This window comes from Salmo trutta, chromosome 30 (genome assembly GCF_901001165.1).
Source record: "Salmo trutta chromosome 30, fSalTru1.1, whole genome shotgun sequence".
NCBI lineage: Eukaryota > Metazoa > Chordata > Actinopteri > Salmoniformes > Salmonidae > Salmo > Salmo trutta.
In genome coordinates this window covers 43,122,848-43,140,199 of record NC_042986.1, presented here as the reverse complement: position 1 = coordinate 43,140,199, position 17,352 = coordinate 43,122,848, and the positions used below count along the sequence as shown (strand labels likewise).

Below are 17,352 nucleotides of genomic sequence, written 5' to 3'. Positions count from 1 at the left end.
TTGTCCTGGATCAGGTCAGTGATGCTCTCCTCAGGAATAGCAGAGAGAGAGAGAGAGAGAGTTGTCCTGGATCAGGTCAGTGATGCTCTCCTCAGGAATAGCAGAGAGAGAGAGAGTTGTCCTGGATCAAATCAGTGATGCTCTCCTCAGGAATAGCAGAGAGAGAGAGAGAGAGAGAGAGAGAGAGTTGTCCTGGATCAGGTCAGTGATGCTCTCCTCAGGAATAGCAGAGAGAGAGAGAGAGAGAGAGAGAGAGAGAGAGAGTTGTCCTGGATCAGGTCAGCGATGCTCTCCTCAGGAATAGCAGAGAGAGAGAGAGTTGTCCTGGATCAAATCAGTGATGCTCTCCTCAGGAATAGCAGAGAGAGAGTTGTCCTGGATCAGGTCAGTGATGCTCTCTTCAGGAATAGCAGAGAGAGAGAGAGAGAGAGAGAGAGTTGTCCTGGATCAGGTCAGTGATGCTCTCCTCAGGAATAGCAGAGAGAGAGAGAGTTGTCCTGGATCAAATCAGTGATGCTCTCCTCAGGAATAGCAGAAAGAGAGAGAGAGAGAGTTGTCCTGGATCAGGTCAGTGATGCTCTCCTCAGGAATAGCAGAGAGAGAGAGAGTTGTCCTGGATCAAATCAGTGATGCTCTCCTCAGGAATAGCAGAGAGAGAGTTGTCCTGGATCAGGTCATGAAGACTAGAGCTCTGGAACAGGGCGAGTGTTGGTCGAGGCTGAGGTGAGATAAAGTGTGAGCGAATTCTGCTTTTCTTCTGTTTTTTTTTCTGTGAGCAAGAATCAATCAAGTCAAAGAGTGGGAGATGTGGTTGGCACAGCCAGGGCGCTATGGTAGAGGAATAGAAACCGTCTGGTGCCTGGGTTAAAAACCAGGCGGAGGTTAGGGTTGAGGGGAGGGGAGGGGAGGGGAGGGGAGGGGAGGGAAGGAGGGGAGGGGTATGAGGCATGTGTTATAACTACAGGACATGTACTTACTTTCTCTGACAGGCAATGAAAGACACACTTACTGTTTCCACTACTCGTGTGTCAGTTAGGCACCACAATACCCTAAACTCTCTAGATTCCTCAGGGTGACTAGATCAGTAAGGAGATAGAGGTTAGATAGAGGTTAGACAGAGGGTAGACATTAGATAGACGTTGAAGACATGAAGGTCAGTCAATACAGAACATTTCAAGAACTTTGAAAGTTTCTCCAAGTGCAGTCGCAAAAAAACATCAAGCGCTATGATGAAACTGGCTCTCATGAGGACCACCACAGGAAAGGAAGACCCAGAGTTACCTCTGCTGCAGAGGATAAGTTCATTAGAGTTACCAGCCTCAGAAATTGCTGCCCAAATAAATGCTTCACAGAGTTCAAGTAACAGACACATCTCAACATCAACTGTTCAGAGGAGACTGCGTGAATCAGTCCTTCAGGGTCAAATTGCTGCAAAGAAACCACTACTAAAGGACACCAATAAGAAGAAGAGACTTGCTTGGGCCAAGAAACACGAGCAATGGATATTAGACTGGTGGAAATCTGTCCTTTGGTCTGGAGTCCAAATTGGAGATTTTTGGTTCCAACCGCCGTGTTTGAGACGCGGTGTGGGTGAACGGATGATCTCCACATGTGTATTTCCCACCGTGAAGGATGGAGGAGGAGGCATTATGGTGTGGGGGTGCTTTGCTGGTGACACTGATTTATTTAGAATTTAAGGCACACTTAACTATCATTTGTTTTTCAACAAGACAATGACCCAACACACCTCCAGGCTGTGTAAGGGCTATTTTACCAAGAAGGAGAGTGATGGAGTGCTGCATCAGATGACCTGGCCTCCACAATCCCCCCGACCTCAACCAAATTGAGATGGTTTGGGATGAGTTGGACTGCAGAGTGAAGAACAGCCAACAAGTGCTCAGCATATGTGGGAACTCCTTCAAGACTGTTGGAAAAGCATTCCAGGTGAAGCTGGTTGAGAGAATACCAAGAGTGTGCAAAGCTATCATCAAGACAAAGGGTGTCTACTTTGAAGAATCTCAAATATATTTTGATTTGTTTAACCCTTTTTTTTGGTTACTACATGACTCCATATGTGTTATTTCATAGTTTTGATGTCTTCACTATTATTCTACAATGTAGAAAATAGTACAAATAAAGAAAAACCCTGGAATGAGTAGGAGTTGGCTTCCCTGTGGCTCAGTTGGTAGAGCATGGTGTTTGCAACGCCAGGGTCGTGGGTTCAATTCCCACGGGGGACCAGTACGGGGGAAAAAAGTATGAAATGTATACATTCACTACTGTAAGTCGCTCTGGATAAGAGCGTCTGCTAAATGACTGTAATGTAAAAATTAGTTAGTTTTGGACCAGTAATATATATTTAAACACTAACAAACATAAAACGTGTGAGGAAAGCTTATTGTGCTACACAAGGCCGATCTGTCAATCAACTGATGTCCCCAAATCAGCTCATCAACTCAGCCAGGGAGTAGCCTATTATGGGTTTTCACAACTATCATTATGTGACTATTGATAGGCTAACGGTTAGCCTACAAAATGTAGCCTATTGGAAGATAATCAATTAACAAGGGGCCTATTGCAACCGTCAACGGCACTAGATTATCATCAGCTGATGTCTCGTTAAACCATCAATATGCGCTAAATTTATCCGCACAACAGATCTCAATCCCCAAAGGCAGGAAGGCAAGCGACAAGGTTAGGTCTGCATATTATGCCCATAGAAACGTATTGGACTGATTTTGGCCAGAGTCTCTCGCTTCGTCTCTTCCTCTCTGCCTTAGTCGGGGCGGCAGTGTGGCCTAGTGGTTAGAGCGTTTGGACTAGTAACTGTAAAGGTTGCAAGTTCAAATCCCTGAGCTGACAAGGTACAAAATCTGTCATTCTGCCCCCTGAACAAGGCAGTTAACCCACTGTTCCTTCATTGAAAATAAGAATTTGTTCTTAACTGACTTGCCTAGTAAAATAAAAAAAGTCCTTCTTGCAACCAAAGAGATATGTTCACCCGCTGGTTTGTATTGTCATCAAAACCCCACTTAGACCTTTAAAAACAGACTATAGGTTTATTTATCTGACAAGCATTCTGTACAGTAGAAAGTATTTCCTGTGGCAATTTAACCAACACTTTGTATGAATGGAAACGAATGTTGGTGTAGCCTACGCTGGAATGAAACCCACACCAACAATGGTATTTGCAAGCTGAAGGCAACGGGCCTGATCGCTACATCAACCCAGGCCATAGTTCAATTCAATTTTGACAGCTCATTCGTTAACCTTAGGATACACTAAAACACCTGTATGTCATAGCCTAGTGGAGACCAATATCCATCTTCTGTTATTAAGCTATATAAAACAACAGTTGTTGATGTGCTTGGCTGCATTTCAGATACATTGTTGTACATTTGAATGTTTCCGTAGTAGGACCTTGGTTAATAGTGTTTGTGCAAGAGAGAACATCATTTTTGATAGCAAGCCCTGATCCCATAGACTAGACTGCCCCCGATGGAGAGAAAGAAAACTGCTCATTTTTAGCCACTCGTTTTTGAATTTCCTGATACATCAGGAAAATTCTCTGTGACAAAAGAGTGATCAAGTTAAGATCCGACATCTGTACTGCAGGCCAAAATGGAGGATGAGTGGCACACTATACTGCACCAAAATGGAGGAAGGGTGGCACACTATACTGCACCAAAATGGAGGATGAGTGGCACACTGTACTGCACCAAAATGGAGGAAAGGTGGCACACTACACTGCACCAAAATGGAGGACGAGTGGCACACTATACTGCAGGCCAAAATGTGTATTTGTATTTATTATGGATCCCCATTAGCTGCTCCCAAGGTTATATATTTAAAATAAACATGACAATACATTTACAACTGATTTCACCACATATTAAGTGTATGTCCTCAGACCCCTACTCTACCACCACATAGCTACAACACAAAACCCCTGTGTACGTGTGTGTATAGTGCGTATGTTATTGTGTGAGATTGAGCGTGTGGCCTCTCATTGGACCTGGGTTAAATACTGTTTAAAATATTTGATGAAAGCGTTTGACCTGAGCTTGATACAGCTTGGAGTGTGTACTTTTGTAACTATTCTATTGGTTCATGGATTTCACTGTACCTGACTGACTAACTAAATCAAGTGCAACTGAAATATGTGGCAGTATAAAATATATATATATTTGTCACCAATACAATCAAGTAGCTTTTGGTAGGTTATATTGTGTTATCCTTAAAACGTTTTTGTTGATCATTCTAGTAGCAGACCTGTCCGGCCTTGATCCTCTGCTGAAAGGGGTAGACCAGGAACTTGTTGAGCAGGTCCACAGCCTGAGACGAGATATCTCCTCTAGAGGGATGGCAGGGTTATATATATATATATATATATATATATATATATATTTATATATATATATAGAGAGAGAGAGAGAGAGAGAGAGAGAGAGAGAGAGAGAGAGAGAGAGAGAGAGAGAGAGAGAGAATGATCTCAGTTGACTGGACTGAATGATGCAGAATGCTCTCAGTTTAAACTTTGATCACCAATGACATTGTTGTGAATTGTGAAACAGGCCGTTCATAAATTAAAAGCATTATCATGTTCCTCAATTAATTCAGCGCATTTCAGCAGTAGGCCTAGGCTATCTCCACACCCGACTAGGCTATAGCGTTGTCAAATCATTCAAACGTTGTAATTAATGGAAGTCAAAACATGGAAGTCAATTGACCAAAGTTGATAAGCTTGATAACCTCCAACCAAATGACAGAATGTCTCCTATTTGGCCAATTGGAGTTGATCATTATATAGATAGCAGATCAGCTCATGAATAACGGAGACATGAAGAGTGGAAATAGTTAAAATATCAAGGTATCTTAACGGGGAACAACTATGTTTTAAAAATATATCCATCCCCACTTTCATACATTTTGTTGATCACACATTCTGTAACGAAGCTCTCACAGGGACAGCAATAGGAGACAGTGCAGAGAAGATCTCACAGGGACAGCAATAGGATACAGTGCAGAGAAGATCTCACAGGGACAGCAATAGGAGACAGTGCAGAGAAGCTCTCACAGGGACAGCAATAGGAGACAGTGCAGAGAAGATCTCACAGGGACAGCAATAGGAGACAGTGCAGAGAAGCTCTCACAGGGACAGCAATAGGAGACAGTGCAGAGAAGATCTCACAGGGACAGCAATAGGAGACAGTGCAGAGAAGCTCTCACAGGGACAGCAATAGGAGACAGTGCAGAGAAGCTCTCACAGGGACAGCAATAGGAGACAGTGCAGAGAAGCTCTCACAGGGACAGCAATAGGAGACAGTGCAGAGAAGCTCTCACAGGGACAGCAATAGGAGACAGTGCAGAGAAGCTCTCACAGGGACAGCAATAGGAGACAGTGCAGAGAAGCTCTCACAGGGACAGCAATAGGAGACAGTGCAGAGAAGCTCTCACAGGGACAGCAATAGGAGACAGTGCAGAGAAGCTCTCACAGGGACAGCAATAGGAGACAGTGCAGAGAAGTGGGGGAAATGCTATAGAGGTATTCTGACATGCATAGGCAAGACATGCTTTGATAATGCAACCTGTGGATTACAGAATAAAGTTAGGAACTTTCATGCAAGACAGGAGTCAGGATTTTGGGGTTCAGTGGGATTGGGATGACAGAAAAACAGTCTATGTTCTATATAAAGATATAAGTGAGATTGGAACGACAGGGAAACAGTCTATGTTCTATATAAAGATATAAGTGAGATTGGAACGACAGGGAAACAGTCTATGTTCTATATAAAGATATAAGTGAGATTGGGACGACAGGGAAACAGTCTATGTTCTATATAAGGATGCAAATGGGATTGGGATGACAGGGAAACAGTCTGTGTTCTATATAAGGATGTGCAGCTTCTAGTGTGAGTCAATAGATACATAATACATTTAATTCAGGCTACATTATAGCACCCTAAATGTTTTGAATAAATGAGCTACCATTTCCACTTGTCCAGCCAGAGATCAATTAACCAAATATACAGACAGAGATTCAGTGAAACAAAATCACATTGATTGATTATCAACTCACAGAATTCTGGTAGGGAGTAGGACAGGATGAAGAGAAAAATCCACGTGTATAACACGCTAGCAAAATGTTCTGATCAGCTAATATATAACACGCTAGCAAAATGTTCTGATCGGCTAATATATAACACGCTAGCAAAATGTTCTGATCAGCTAATATATAACACGCTAGCAAAATGTTCTGATAAGCTAATGTATAACACGCTAGCAAAATGTTCTGATAAGCTAATGTATAACACGCTAGCAAAATGTTCTGATCAGCTAATGTATAACACGCTAGCAAAATGTTCTGATCAGCTAATGTATAACACGCTAGCAAAATGTTCTGATCAGCTAATGTATAACACGCTAACAAAATGTTCTGATCAGCTAATATATAACACGCTAGCAAAATGTTCTGATAAGCTAATGTATAACACGCTAGCAAAATGTTCTGATAAGCTAATGTATAACACGCTAGCAAAATGTTCTGATCAGCTAATGTATAACACGCTAACAAAAGGTTCTGATCAACAAAGAGTTCAGTTTAAAAATAAACAAATCCATGGTCATTTTTACATTGACGTGGGGGAGACGTGACTAAATCGTAAATGAAAAAACATACAGTTCATGCTAGGACAAAGAACACGCTAGCAAAATGTTCTGACCAGCTAATATATGAGCAAACATATGATAATTAGCAAACACCTCAATTTAGCTAACATTTCCCCAATCTAATTGTTAACAAATATCCAAACGGAGATTCAATGAAAACAAAGATGTGACATGGATTGATTTATCTAGACGAGTCCCCCACACTTGTCAAAACGGTGCTAACATGTACAATGTAAGTGACCACACACAACTACTGCTTTAAATTAGTATAACGGTTGGATATAAATCAAATGTATTTATATAGCCCTTTTTACATCAGCTGATACCTTAAAGTGCTGTACAGAAACCCAGCCTAAAACCTCAAACAGCAAGCAATGCAGGTGTAGGAGCACAGTGGCTAGGAAAAACTCCCTAGAAAGGCCAGAACCTAGGAAGAAACCTAGAGAGGAACCAGGCTATGAGGGGTGGGCCAGTCCTCTTCTGGCTGTGCCGGGTGGAGATTATAACAGAACATGGCCAAGGTGTTCATAGATGACCAGCAGGGTCAGATAATAATAATCATAGTGGTTGTAGAGGGTGCAACAAGTCAGCACCTCAGGAGTAAATGTCAGTTGGATTTTCATAGCCGAGCATTCAGAGTAAGAGACAGCAGGTGCGGTTGAGAAAGAGAGAGTCGAAAACAGCACGTCCGGGACAAGGTAGCACGTCCGGTGAACAGGTCAGGGTTCCATAGCCACAGGCAGAACAGTTGAAACTGGAACAGCAGCACGACCAGGTGGACTGGAGACAGCAAGGAGTCAGGTAGTCCTGAGGCATGGTCCCAGGGCTCAGGTCCTCCGGGAGGGGAGGGAGAGAGAATTAGAGGGAGCAGGAGCATACTTAAATTCACACAGGACACCGGATAAGACAGGAGAAATACTCCAGATATAACAGACTGGTCCTAGCCCCCAGTACATAAACTACTGCAGCATAAATACTGGAGGCTGAGACAGGAGGGGTCGGGAGCCACTGTGGCCCCGTCCGACGATACCCCCGGACAGGGCCAACCAGGCAGGATATAACTCCACACACTTTGCCAATGCACCAACTTACTACCCTGAGACAAGGCCGAGCATAGCCCACGAAGATCTCCCCCACGGCACAAACCTGGGGGGTGCCAATCTGGACAGGAAGATCAGGACGGCATGGAAGAGCACCAGTAAGCCAGTGACTCAGCCCCTGTAATAGGGTTAGAGGCAGAGAATCCCAGTGGAGAGAGGGGAACCGGCCAGGCATAGACAGCAAAGGCAGTTCGTCGTTCCAGTGCCTTTCCGTTCACCTTCACACCCCTGGGTCTTAGGACCTACTGAAGAGATGAGTCTTCAGTAAAGACTTAAAGGTCGAGACCTTGGGAGTTTCTGTATAGGCAAGAATGTGATACATGCCTTCAATTGCATTAGCCTATTTCATTCCAATATGTTCATCATTCAGTTGATCATAAAACTAAGGGGAGTTTTTCTGTCTCTAAGCTTTTTCAAGGCCCAACGGCTATTTCCTCATCTCAAATCAAATCAAATGTATTTATAAAGCCCTTCTTACATCAGCTGATATCTCAAAGTGCTATACAGAAACCCAGCCTAAAACCCCAAACAGCAAGTAATGCAGGTGTAGAAGCACGGTGGCAAGGAAAAACTCCCTAGAAAGGCAAAAACCTAGGAAGAAACCTAGAGAGGAACCAGGCTACGAGGGGTGGCCAGTCCTCTTCTGGTTGTGACGGGTGGAGTTTATAACAGAACATGGCCAAGATGTTCAAATGTTCATAGATGACCAGCAGGGTCAAATAATAATAATCACAGTGGTTGTCGAGGGTGCAACAGGTCAGCACCTCAGGAGTAAATGTCAGTTGGCTTTTCATAGCCGATCATTGAGAGTATCTCTACCACTCTTGCTGTCTCTAGAGAGTTGAAAACAGCAGGTCTGGGACAGGTAGCACGTCAGGTGAACAGGTCAGGGTTCCATAGCCACAGGCAGAACAGTTGAAACTGGAGCAGCAGCACGACCAGGTGGACTGGGGACAGCAAGGAGTCATCATGCCAGGTAGTTCTGAGGCATGGTCCTAGGGCTCAGGTCCTCCGAGAGAAAGAAAGAGAGAAAGAGAGAATTAGAGAGAGCATATTTACATTCACACAGGACACCGGATAAGACAGGAGAAATACTCCAGATATAACAGATTGACCCTAGGCCCCCGACACATAAACTACTGCAGCATAAATACTGGAGGCTGAGACAGGAGGGGTTAGGAGACACTGTGGCCCCGTCCGATGATACCCCCGGACAGGGCCAAACAGGCAGGATGTCTGTCTCCCCACTCCGCTGTAGCTCACCTCCGCCGCGCTGTTCTCAACACCAGTTTAAATCAATATAGCCTACTGTTTTATAGAAATCTGGATTTTTTTTGGGGGGGGGGGTTCGGGCTCATTTCAATTCTGTGATGTCGGATCAGGGCTCAGGATTCAGCTTACCGGGCTTAGGTCAGACCGGGATCGAATTTTCAGTTTTGATGAGAACTCTAAACTGCATTCAGTGTCAATTATGCGTGTGCTTTTAATTGATGGCGACTTTGTGTGAAGTAAATACATTAGTCTAATGGCTAAATAAAGGCTTCAATGCGACCTGTTTGGACAATGAGCTATAGATTCTTTGTCAGTCTGCTGTGAAGAGTGGTCTCGGGATCCCGGTTACCGGTGTTAATCCCTAGCCAGGCGGAAAGATAATGTTTCAGCATCTATAACTCATGGGGGGGTAAAGATAATGTTTCAGCATCTATAAATCATGGAGGAGGGGGGTAAAGATAATGTTTCAGCATCTACAACTCATGGAGGAGGGGGGTAAAGATAATGTTTCAGCATCTACAACTCATGGGGGGGTAAAGATGTTTCAGCATCTACAACTCATGGGGGGTAAAGATAATGTTTCAGCATCTATAACTCATGGGGGGTAAAGATAATGTTTCAGCATCTACAACTCATGGGGGGTAAAGATAATGTTTCAGCATCTACAACTCATGGGGGGTAAAGATAATGTTTCAGCATCTACAACTCATGGGGGGGTAAAGATAATTTTTCAGCATCTACATCTCATGGGGGGGTAAAGATAATGTTTCAGCATCTACAACTCATGGGGGGTAAAGATAATGTTTCAGCATCTACAACTCATGGGGGGGTAAAGATAATGTTTCAGCATCTACAACTCATGGGGGGGTAAAGATAATGTTTCAGAATCTACAACTCATGGGGGGGTAAAAATAATGTTTCAGCATCTATAACTCATGGAGGGGTAAATATTGTAATGAACAGGCAGGGAGCAGGTCTCGAACCCTCGACCTTCAAGCCCGAAGTCCGGCGCGCTATCGACTGTGCCGCAAAAGCATGCTCGAGCGGCAGAGTCGATTTCCGCGCTTATAAACGCAGGGTCGTTACAATATAATGTTTCAGCATCTATAACTCATGGGGGGGTAAAGATAATGTTTCAGCATCTACAACTCATGGGGGGGTAAAGATAATGTTTCAGCATCTACAACTCATGGGGGGGTAAAAATAATGTTTCAGCATCTATAACTCATGGAGGGGTAAATATAATGTTTCAGCATCTACAACTCATGGGGGGTAAAGATAATGTTTCAGAATCTACAACTCATGGGGGGTAAAGATAATGTTTCAGCATTTATAACTCATGGGGGGGTAAAGATAATGTTTCAGCATCTATAACTCATGGAGGAGATACAGTAGGGTAAATCCATTTGAATTTTGACAACTTTTTGACAGCACCTCGTTTGATTTGAACAAAGACACATAACTGTCCACGTGGGTCGCTACAATATATTTTAAGGAATATATATATGTTTTTGGATGATTCACAATGCTGCCTTGTTGACAACATGACCGAGCGGTGCAGATTACGGTTTCGATTGTAACGCCACTCCTCCCTCATCGCTATATCAAACTAGCCAATAAATCATGTTATCAATAATGTGGTAGCTAGCTAATACAGTAAGCTACCTTTCCAACGCAAGAGTCTTCCCTGTGGCTCAGTTGGTAGAGCATGGTGTTTGCAACGCCAGCATGGTGTGTGCAACGCCAGGGTTATGGGTTTGATTCCCACGGGGGGGGGCAGTACAAAAAAATGCATAAAATGTATGCATTCACTACTGTAAGTCGCTCTGGATAAGAGCGTCTGCTAAATGACTAAAATGTAAGAGAATAGTTTGCGCTAGGTTTACATTGACCAGTGTTGTCATGGAGTGACCGTAATGGCAGACTGCAATGTCATGCTGAATCAGATAGAGGGTGCTGTGGTATCAATGTAGGAGCAGAGATACAACAATCACATTTGTTTGGTTATACACATAACTTTGGTAGTATCTTTTTTTTATTTCCAGAAAGTGTAAAACCTCTTGCTCGTACCGATGTCTTTGAGTACGTTTTTACATGCGCACTAATAATTGTATATTAAACCGATAGGCCAAGTTAGGAACTAGTCATGTAAACACTTTACTCAAATCAAACTTTATGTGTCACATGCGCCGAATATAACGTGTACATCTTACCGTGAAATGCTCACTTACAAGCCCTTAACAACAGTGCAGTTCAAGAAAGTTAAGAAACTATTTACCAAATAAACTAAAGTAAAAAAATATAAAAAGTAACACAACAAAATAACAATGAGGCCATATATATATATATACACACACACACACACACACACTCTGCTTATCTTAATCGGCGTAAAGTCAAAAGGTCAGGTCAAAATCGAAGTAAACCGATTACTCCGAAACCCAGGTGTTTTAATGTCACAGAGGAAGAGGCGAAGCGAGAGGTTTCACTCTCACTAAAAATAAACCCAATGCGCTTCTATGGGAACTAAACTTGTCGCCTGCCTTCCCTCCTTCGGGAGGACATGAGTCCTGAGCATCTCCTCACTATATATTGACCTCTGGCAATCTTTGGAAATATTAGGATACGTAAAACAGTTTAAAAAAAATCGGCCTTCCAGCGGTGTCTGATCTTCCATGTGCCAGTGTAACCGATGTGAAATGGCTAGTTAGTTAGCGGTGGTGCGCGCTAATAGCGTTTCAATCAAGGGTCCCTGGTTCGAGCCCAGGTTGGGGCGAAGAGAGGGACGGAACCTACACTGTTACACCAGTAGTGTAAGCCTCCCTCTTTGAGTTCGGTAACACTGAAAGTATGCATCTTAGAAATAGTTTTCATACTTTATATGTCCGAACTCAGAATCAAAAAGGTATCGTAAAAATAACATGGTCACTGTAGTAGAACGTTTATTTCGAATGGCGATTTTTTGTTGTTGTTGTTGCCTTTATCCAAAAGTCCACTAAGTTAGAGGACTAAACTCCCCTCCATGGCGATGGAGGTTTTTCCGTAACCTGATTTCAGATGTGTCCATGTTTATTTAACCTTTATTTAACTAGGCAAGTCAGTTAAGAACAAATTCTTATTTACAATGACGGCCTATCAAAAAGGTTTCCTACGGGGACGGGGCTGGGATTAAAATAATAAAAAATATATATATATATGACAAAACACATCACGACAGAGACACAACATAAAGAGAGACCTAAGACAACACAGTATGGCAACATGGTAGCAGCACAAAACATGGTAAAACATTATTGGGCCCAGACAACAGCACAAAGGTCAAGAAGGTAGAGACAACAATACATCACACAAAGCAGCCACAACTGTCAGTAAGAGTGTCCATGATTGAGTCTTTGAACAGACGGAAATAAAACTATCCAATTTGAGTGTTTTTTGCAGCTCGTTCCAGTCGCTAGCTGCAGTGAACTGAAAAGAGGAGCGACCCAGGGATGTGTGTGCTTTGGGGACATTTAACAGAATGTGACTGGCAGAACGGGTGTTGCATGTGGAGGATGAGGGCTGCAGTAGGTATCCCCGATGGGGGGAGTGAACGGGTGTTGTATGTGGAGGATGAGGGCTGCAGTAGATATCTCAGATAGGGGGGAGTGAACGGGTGGTGTATGTGGAGGATGAGGGCTGCAGTAGGTATCTCAGATAGGGGGGAGTGAGGCCTAAGAGGGTTTTATAAATAAGCATCAATGGGTCTTGCGACGGGTATACAGAGATGACCAGTTTACAGAGGAGTATAGAGTGCAGTGATTTGTCCTATAAGGAGCATTGGTGGTGAATCTGATGGTCGTATGGTAAAGAACAACTGCCGATCTATAAATGATGTCTCCGTAATCTAGCATGGGTAGGATGGTCATCTGAATCAGGGTTAGTTTGGCAGCTGGGGTGAAAGAGGAACAAATAACGATAGAGGATTTAACCTTAGTCTGCAGCTTTGCTATGTGCTGAGAGGACAATGTACCGAGGTGTTCGGAACAAGGTTAAGGGGAGAGAAAGCTTTGTTGTAGAGCGTTTAACACAAAATCTAGGGAGGGGCCAGCTGAGTATAAGACTATTATCTGCATATAAATGGATGAGAGAGCTTCCTACTGCCTGAGCTATGTTGTTGATGTAAATTGAGAAGAGCGTGGGGCCTAGGATCGAGCCTTGGGGTACTCCCTTGGTGACAGGTAGTGGCTGAGACGGCAGACATTCTGACTTTATACACGGCACTCTTTTAGAAAAGTAGTTAGCAAACCCATGTAAACAGGATTATTAGGGATATCGTCCTCACAAGCATGTAAACGTTTTAAACTAACAATTATATTCCGACTACTCACAACAGTTGTATTATATAAGCGAACAGTATTGTATTTTATATTTACACAAGGATTAACAATTACACATAAGTAGATGTGGTGGTGAACTCAACCACTGTCCCAAGTTTAGGAGAAAATGTCTCACCCTTCAATACCAACACAACATTCACACAAAATAAATCACATCTCCAGAAAAGGTAAGAAAAGGATGCACTAAAAAGTTTTATTTTCCATAGTAATATTCACAAACAGTTTAATACTCAAACATCTGTCAGATCAGATTGAACAAAGCTCAAATCTCCATCAGCTAGCTGTTGCTTCCATAGAAATATAATCTATTCAACAATCTATTCTAGATTCTATTTCTATGTTTGGTTCTTAATACAACCTCCCGACGTCCCTGCCTGCCAACGTAACTTGGGCATTATAACCATAACAACGATATCAAGAAGGGTTCTGCATTATAGTCAATGAGGAAAAACAGAAGCGAGAACAAGACAAAAGCAGGAAGACATTTCCTTTTTAATTTTTTTTAAATCTAGACAAAGCAACCCAGATGACAAACATGTAAAAACATTTTTGTTACAGATAATTATATAAAAAGCCGTATTTGTTTTTGTACTTATTTTTTTTGTATTTTTTACTTCTTGCTACGCGAAGGAACTTATTTACAACTGAACCCATACTAGCCGCGCCAATCATCCGCTCTTCCTGCCATCATATCCCACCATTAGGTAACTAAAAACCGCCCCGTTCAAAAAGACTACGTGGAAAAACACTAGTCACGTTACACACTTTCAATACCTTAACACATAATACACCAAAAACTAAAATGTCAATGGTTATCAATACGAAAAGTTTCTCCACAATTTGTGGGCAGGACATTGCTGAGAATAAACGGGAATTTATCTTAAAAAAGAAACAGAAAACAAGCCTTGGGAAAATAAAAATAACCTTTTGAATTCCATAGTCCAACAAATTAATTCTACTATGGACTATCAACAGATTGAGAGGGGGGGGGGGAAGGTGAAAATAAATATATTTTTCCCAGCAAATTAATTCCTTTAATAAAAAAAATTAAGTAAACAAAAATAAAACCATCCACTCCTCCTTTTTCTGACAAATCTTATGTTCTGCTGCAGAGCAAGTACAAAAAGTCCTTGTTAACGTAAATCGTTCGTTACGCCACCAATTCTGAAACCGTCAAATCAGGTTATAAAATATGTATTGGGGTTGTTTCACCCTGGCAGGCAGCCAATCACCGTCACCCTGGCAGTCAGCCAATCACCGTCACCCTGGCAGTCAGCCAATCACCGTCACCCTGGCAGTCAGCCAATCACCGTCACTCTGGCAGTCAGCCAATCACCGTCACCCTGGCAGTCAGCCAATCACCGTCACCCTGGCAGTCAGCCAATCACCGTCACCCTGGCAGTCAGCCAATCACCGTCACTCTGGCAGTCAGCTAATCACCGTCACCCTGGCAGTCAGCCAATCACCGTCACTCTGGCAGTCAGCTAATCACCGTCACCCTGGCAGTCAGCCAATCACCGCCACCCTGGCAGTCAGCCAATCACCGTCACTCTGGCAGTCAGCTAATCACCGTCACCCTGGCAGTCAGCCAATCACCGTCACTCTGGCAGTCAGCTAATCACGTCACCCTGGCAGTCAGCCAATCACCGTCAACAAATTCCTCCAATGAAAGCAGAGAAACTACCGGAGTAGATAGTCAACTAGAGAACGAATAAAAGCAGTCTCCTAAACCTACATGAACAACAGGTAATTTTTTGTTGTTGTTCTTTCTCAAGCTAATCCTTTAACTCGTTTCCTCTCTGACACAGCTACACATTAAAAACACAGTGATGTCACAAAGCAAGATGACAGCCAGGACAGATACAGAGTATTGATTGGTCGATGAGGATCTGTCCTCTCCCAACGTCCTGCTGGTCCGTTCGGTGTATTTATTAAATCTCCGTGACGATCTTCTTATGTTCCAACTGTCTCCTATAGCAAACCGTCTGATTTCTCCTGAACGCAACCTGCTGATGCCCGCCCCCCCACACACACACACACCCCTCTCCAGTGACATAATGAGATATACTAGATTGTATTATGAGCAGATATTTGTGTTGTCTATTGCTTGTGTAGATAAAACAGGGGAGAGGAAACGCATGAAAGAGACTAGAGAACTATCTAGAAACTACAGTTAAACCAGAGACTGAACAGTTTTTTTGTATTTTGATTCCACAGAAAATCATATCATAGGAAAATAAAAAGTTAATTATGTGCTTTCCATGGTTTAAACAATAATAATATCAATAATAATAATAATAATAATAATAATACAATAAGAAATACAGAAGAATGAAATAAGGCGTCCACGGTACCACAACATCCAGTGATGAGGGCAGGGGATCTGCTGTTTCTCAGCGTTATCTATTGTGCAGCCATTTTGTGACTGATGGGATGTTGGGCCTGGTCAAGGTTCAGGATGGGGCCTGGTTCAGGATGGGGCCTGGTCAAGGTTCAGGATGGGGCCTGGTCAAGGTTCAGGATGGGGCCTGGTCTAGGTTCAGGATGGGGCCTGGTCTAGGTTCAGGATGGAGCCTGGTCTAGGTTCAGGATGGGGCCTGGTCTAGGTTCAGGATGGGGCCTGGTCTAGGTTCAGGATGGGGCCTGGTCTAGGTTCAGGATGGGGCCTGGTCTAGGTTCAGGATGGGGCCTGGTCAAGGTTCAGGATGGGGCCTGGTCAAGGTTCAGGATGGGGCCTGGTCAAGGTTCAGGATGGGGCCTGGTCTAGGTTCAGGATGGGGCCTGGTCTAGGTTCAGGATGGGGCCTGGTCTAGGTTCAGGATGGGGCCTGGTCTAGGTTCAGGATGGGGCCTGGTCAAGGTTCAGGATGGGGCCTGGTCAAGGTTCAGGATGGGGCCTGGTCAAGGTTCAGGATGGGGCCTGGTCTAGGTTCAGGATGGGGCCTGGTCTAGGTTCAGGATGGGGCCTGGTCTAGGTTCAGGATGGGGCCTGGTCAAGGTTCAGGATGGGGCCTGGTCAAGGTTCAGGATGGGGCCTGGTCAAGGTTCAGGATGGGGCCTGGTCTAGGTTCAGGATGGGGCCTGGTCTAGGTTCAGGATGGGGCCTGGTCTAGGTTCAGGATGGGGCCTGGTCTAGGTTCAGGATGGGGCCTGGTCTAGGTTCAGGATGGGGCCTGGTCTAGGTTCAGGATGGGGCCTGGTCTAGGTTCAGGATGGGGCCTGGTCTAGGTTCAGGATGGGGCCTGGTCAAGGTTCAGGATGGGGCCTGGTCAAGGTTCAGGATGGGGCCTGGTCAAGGATCAGGATGGGGCCTGGTCAAGGTTCAGGATGGGGCCTGGTCAAGGATCAGGATGGGGCCTGGTCAAGGATCAGGATGGGGCCTGGTCAAGGATCAGGATGGGGCCTGGTCAAGGATCAGGATGGGGCCTGGTCAAGGATCAGGATGGGGCCTGGTCAAGGATCAGGATGGGGCCTGGTCAAGGATCAGGATGGGGCCTGGTCAAGGTTCAGGATGGGGCCTGGTCAAGGTTCAGGATGGGGCCTGGTCTAGGTTCAGGATGTGCTGTTGTAGGGTTAGATGTGGTTCTGGTAGAGGTTGGGGTCCGGGGTCTAGGTGGAGCCTGGGGTATTGTATTCAGTAGGAAGGTGTTGTATTCAGTTCAGTCATCATGGACAACAAGGGGAGAGGAATGAAACCCCTCACTGGTCTGATCTGGCCTTCTTCGGACCAGCAGCTTTCCTACAAGAGGAGAGAAACCATTTTTCAACAGATGAACATGGATAAGGCTGCAGAGTTCGGACAGATAGTTAAGTTGAAAGTTAAGAGTTATGACAGAGGGGTGACAGGCTTGGCCACAACCGACTACTGAAAAACTTTATTCAAACACTTTTTGCATTTCCAAATAAATAAATGAATACATAGTATTTTAAAAGGAC

The 17,352-nt window shown here is 44.0% G+C and overlaps 1 protein-coding gene across 5 annotated transcripts in view; it reads right to left on the bottom strand.

Annotated features, from left to right (window-relative positions):
- Positions 1-13,585: 13,585 nt before the first annotated feature.
- LOC115168733 (host cell factor 1) overlaps positions 13,586-17,352 on the bottom strand; it is a 54,249-nt gene continuing 50,482 nt past the window's right edge. For all 5 annotated transcript variants that reach the window (XM_029724270.1, XM_029724273.1, XM_029724271.1 and 2 more), the window contains one exon: positions 13,586-17,155. In XM_029724270.1, the coding sequence (XP_029580130.1) occupies positions 17,116-17,155 (40 nt within the window). In that variant the 3' untranslated portion in view covers positions 13,586-17,115. The remainder of the gene's footprint in view (positions 17,156-17,352) is intronic.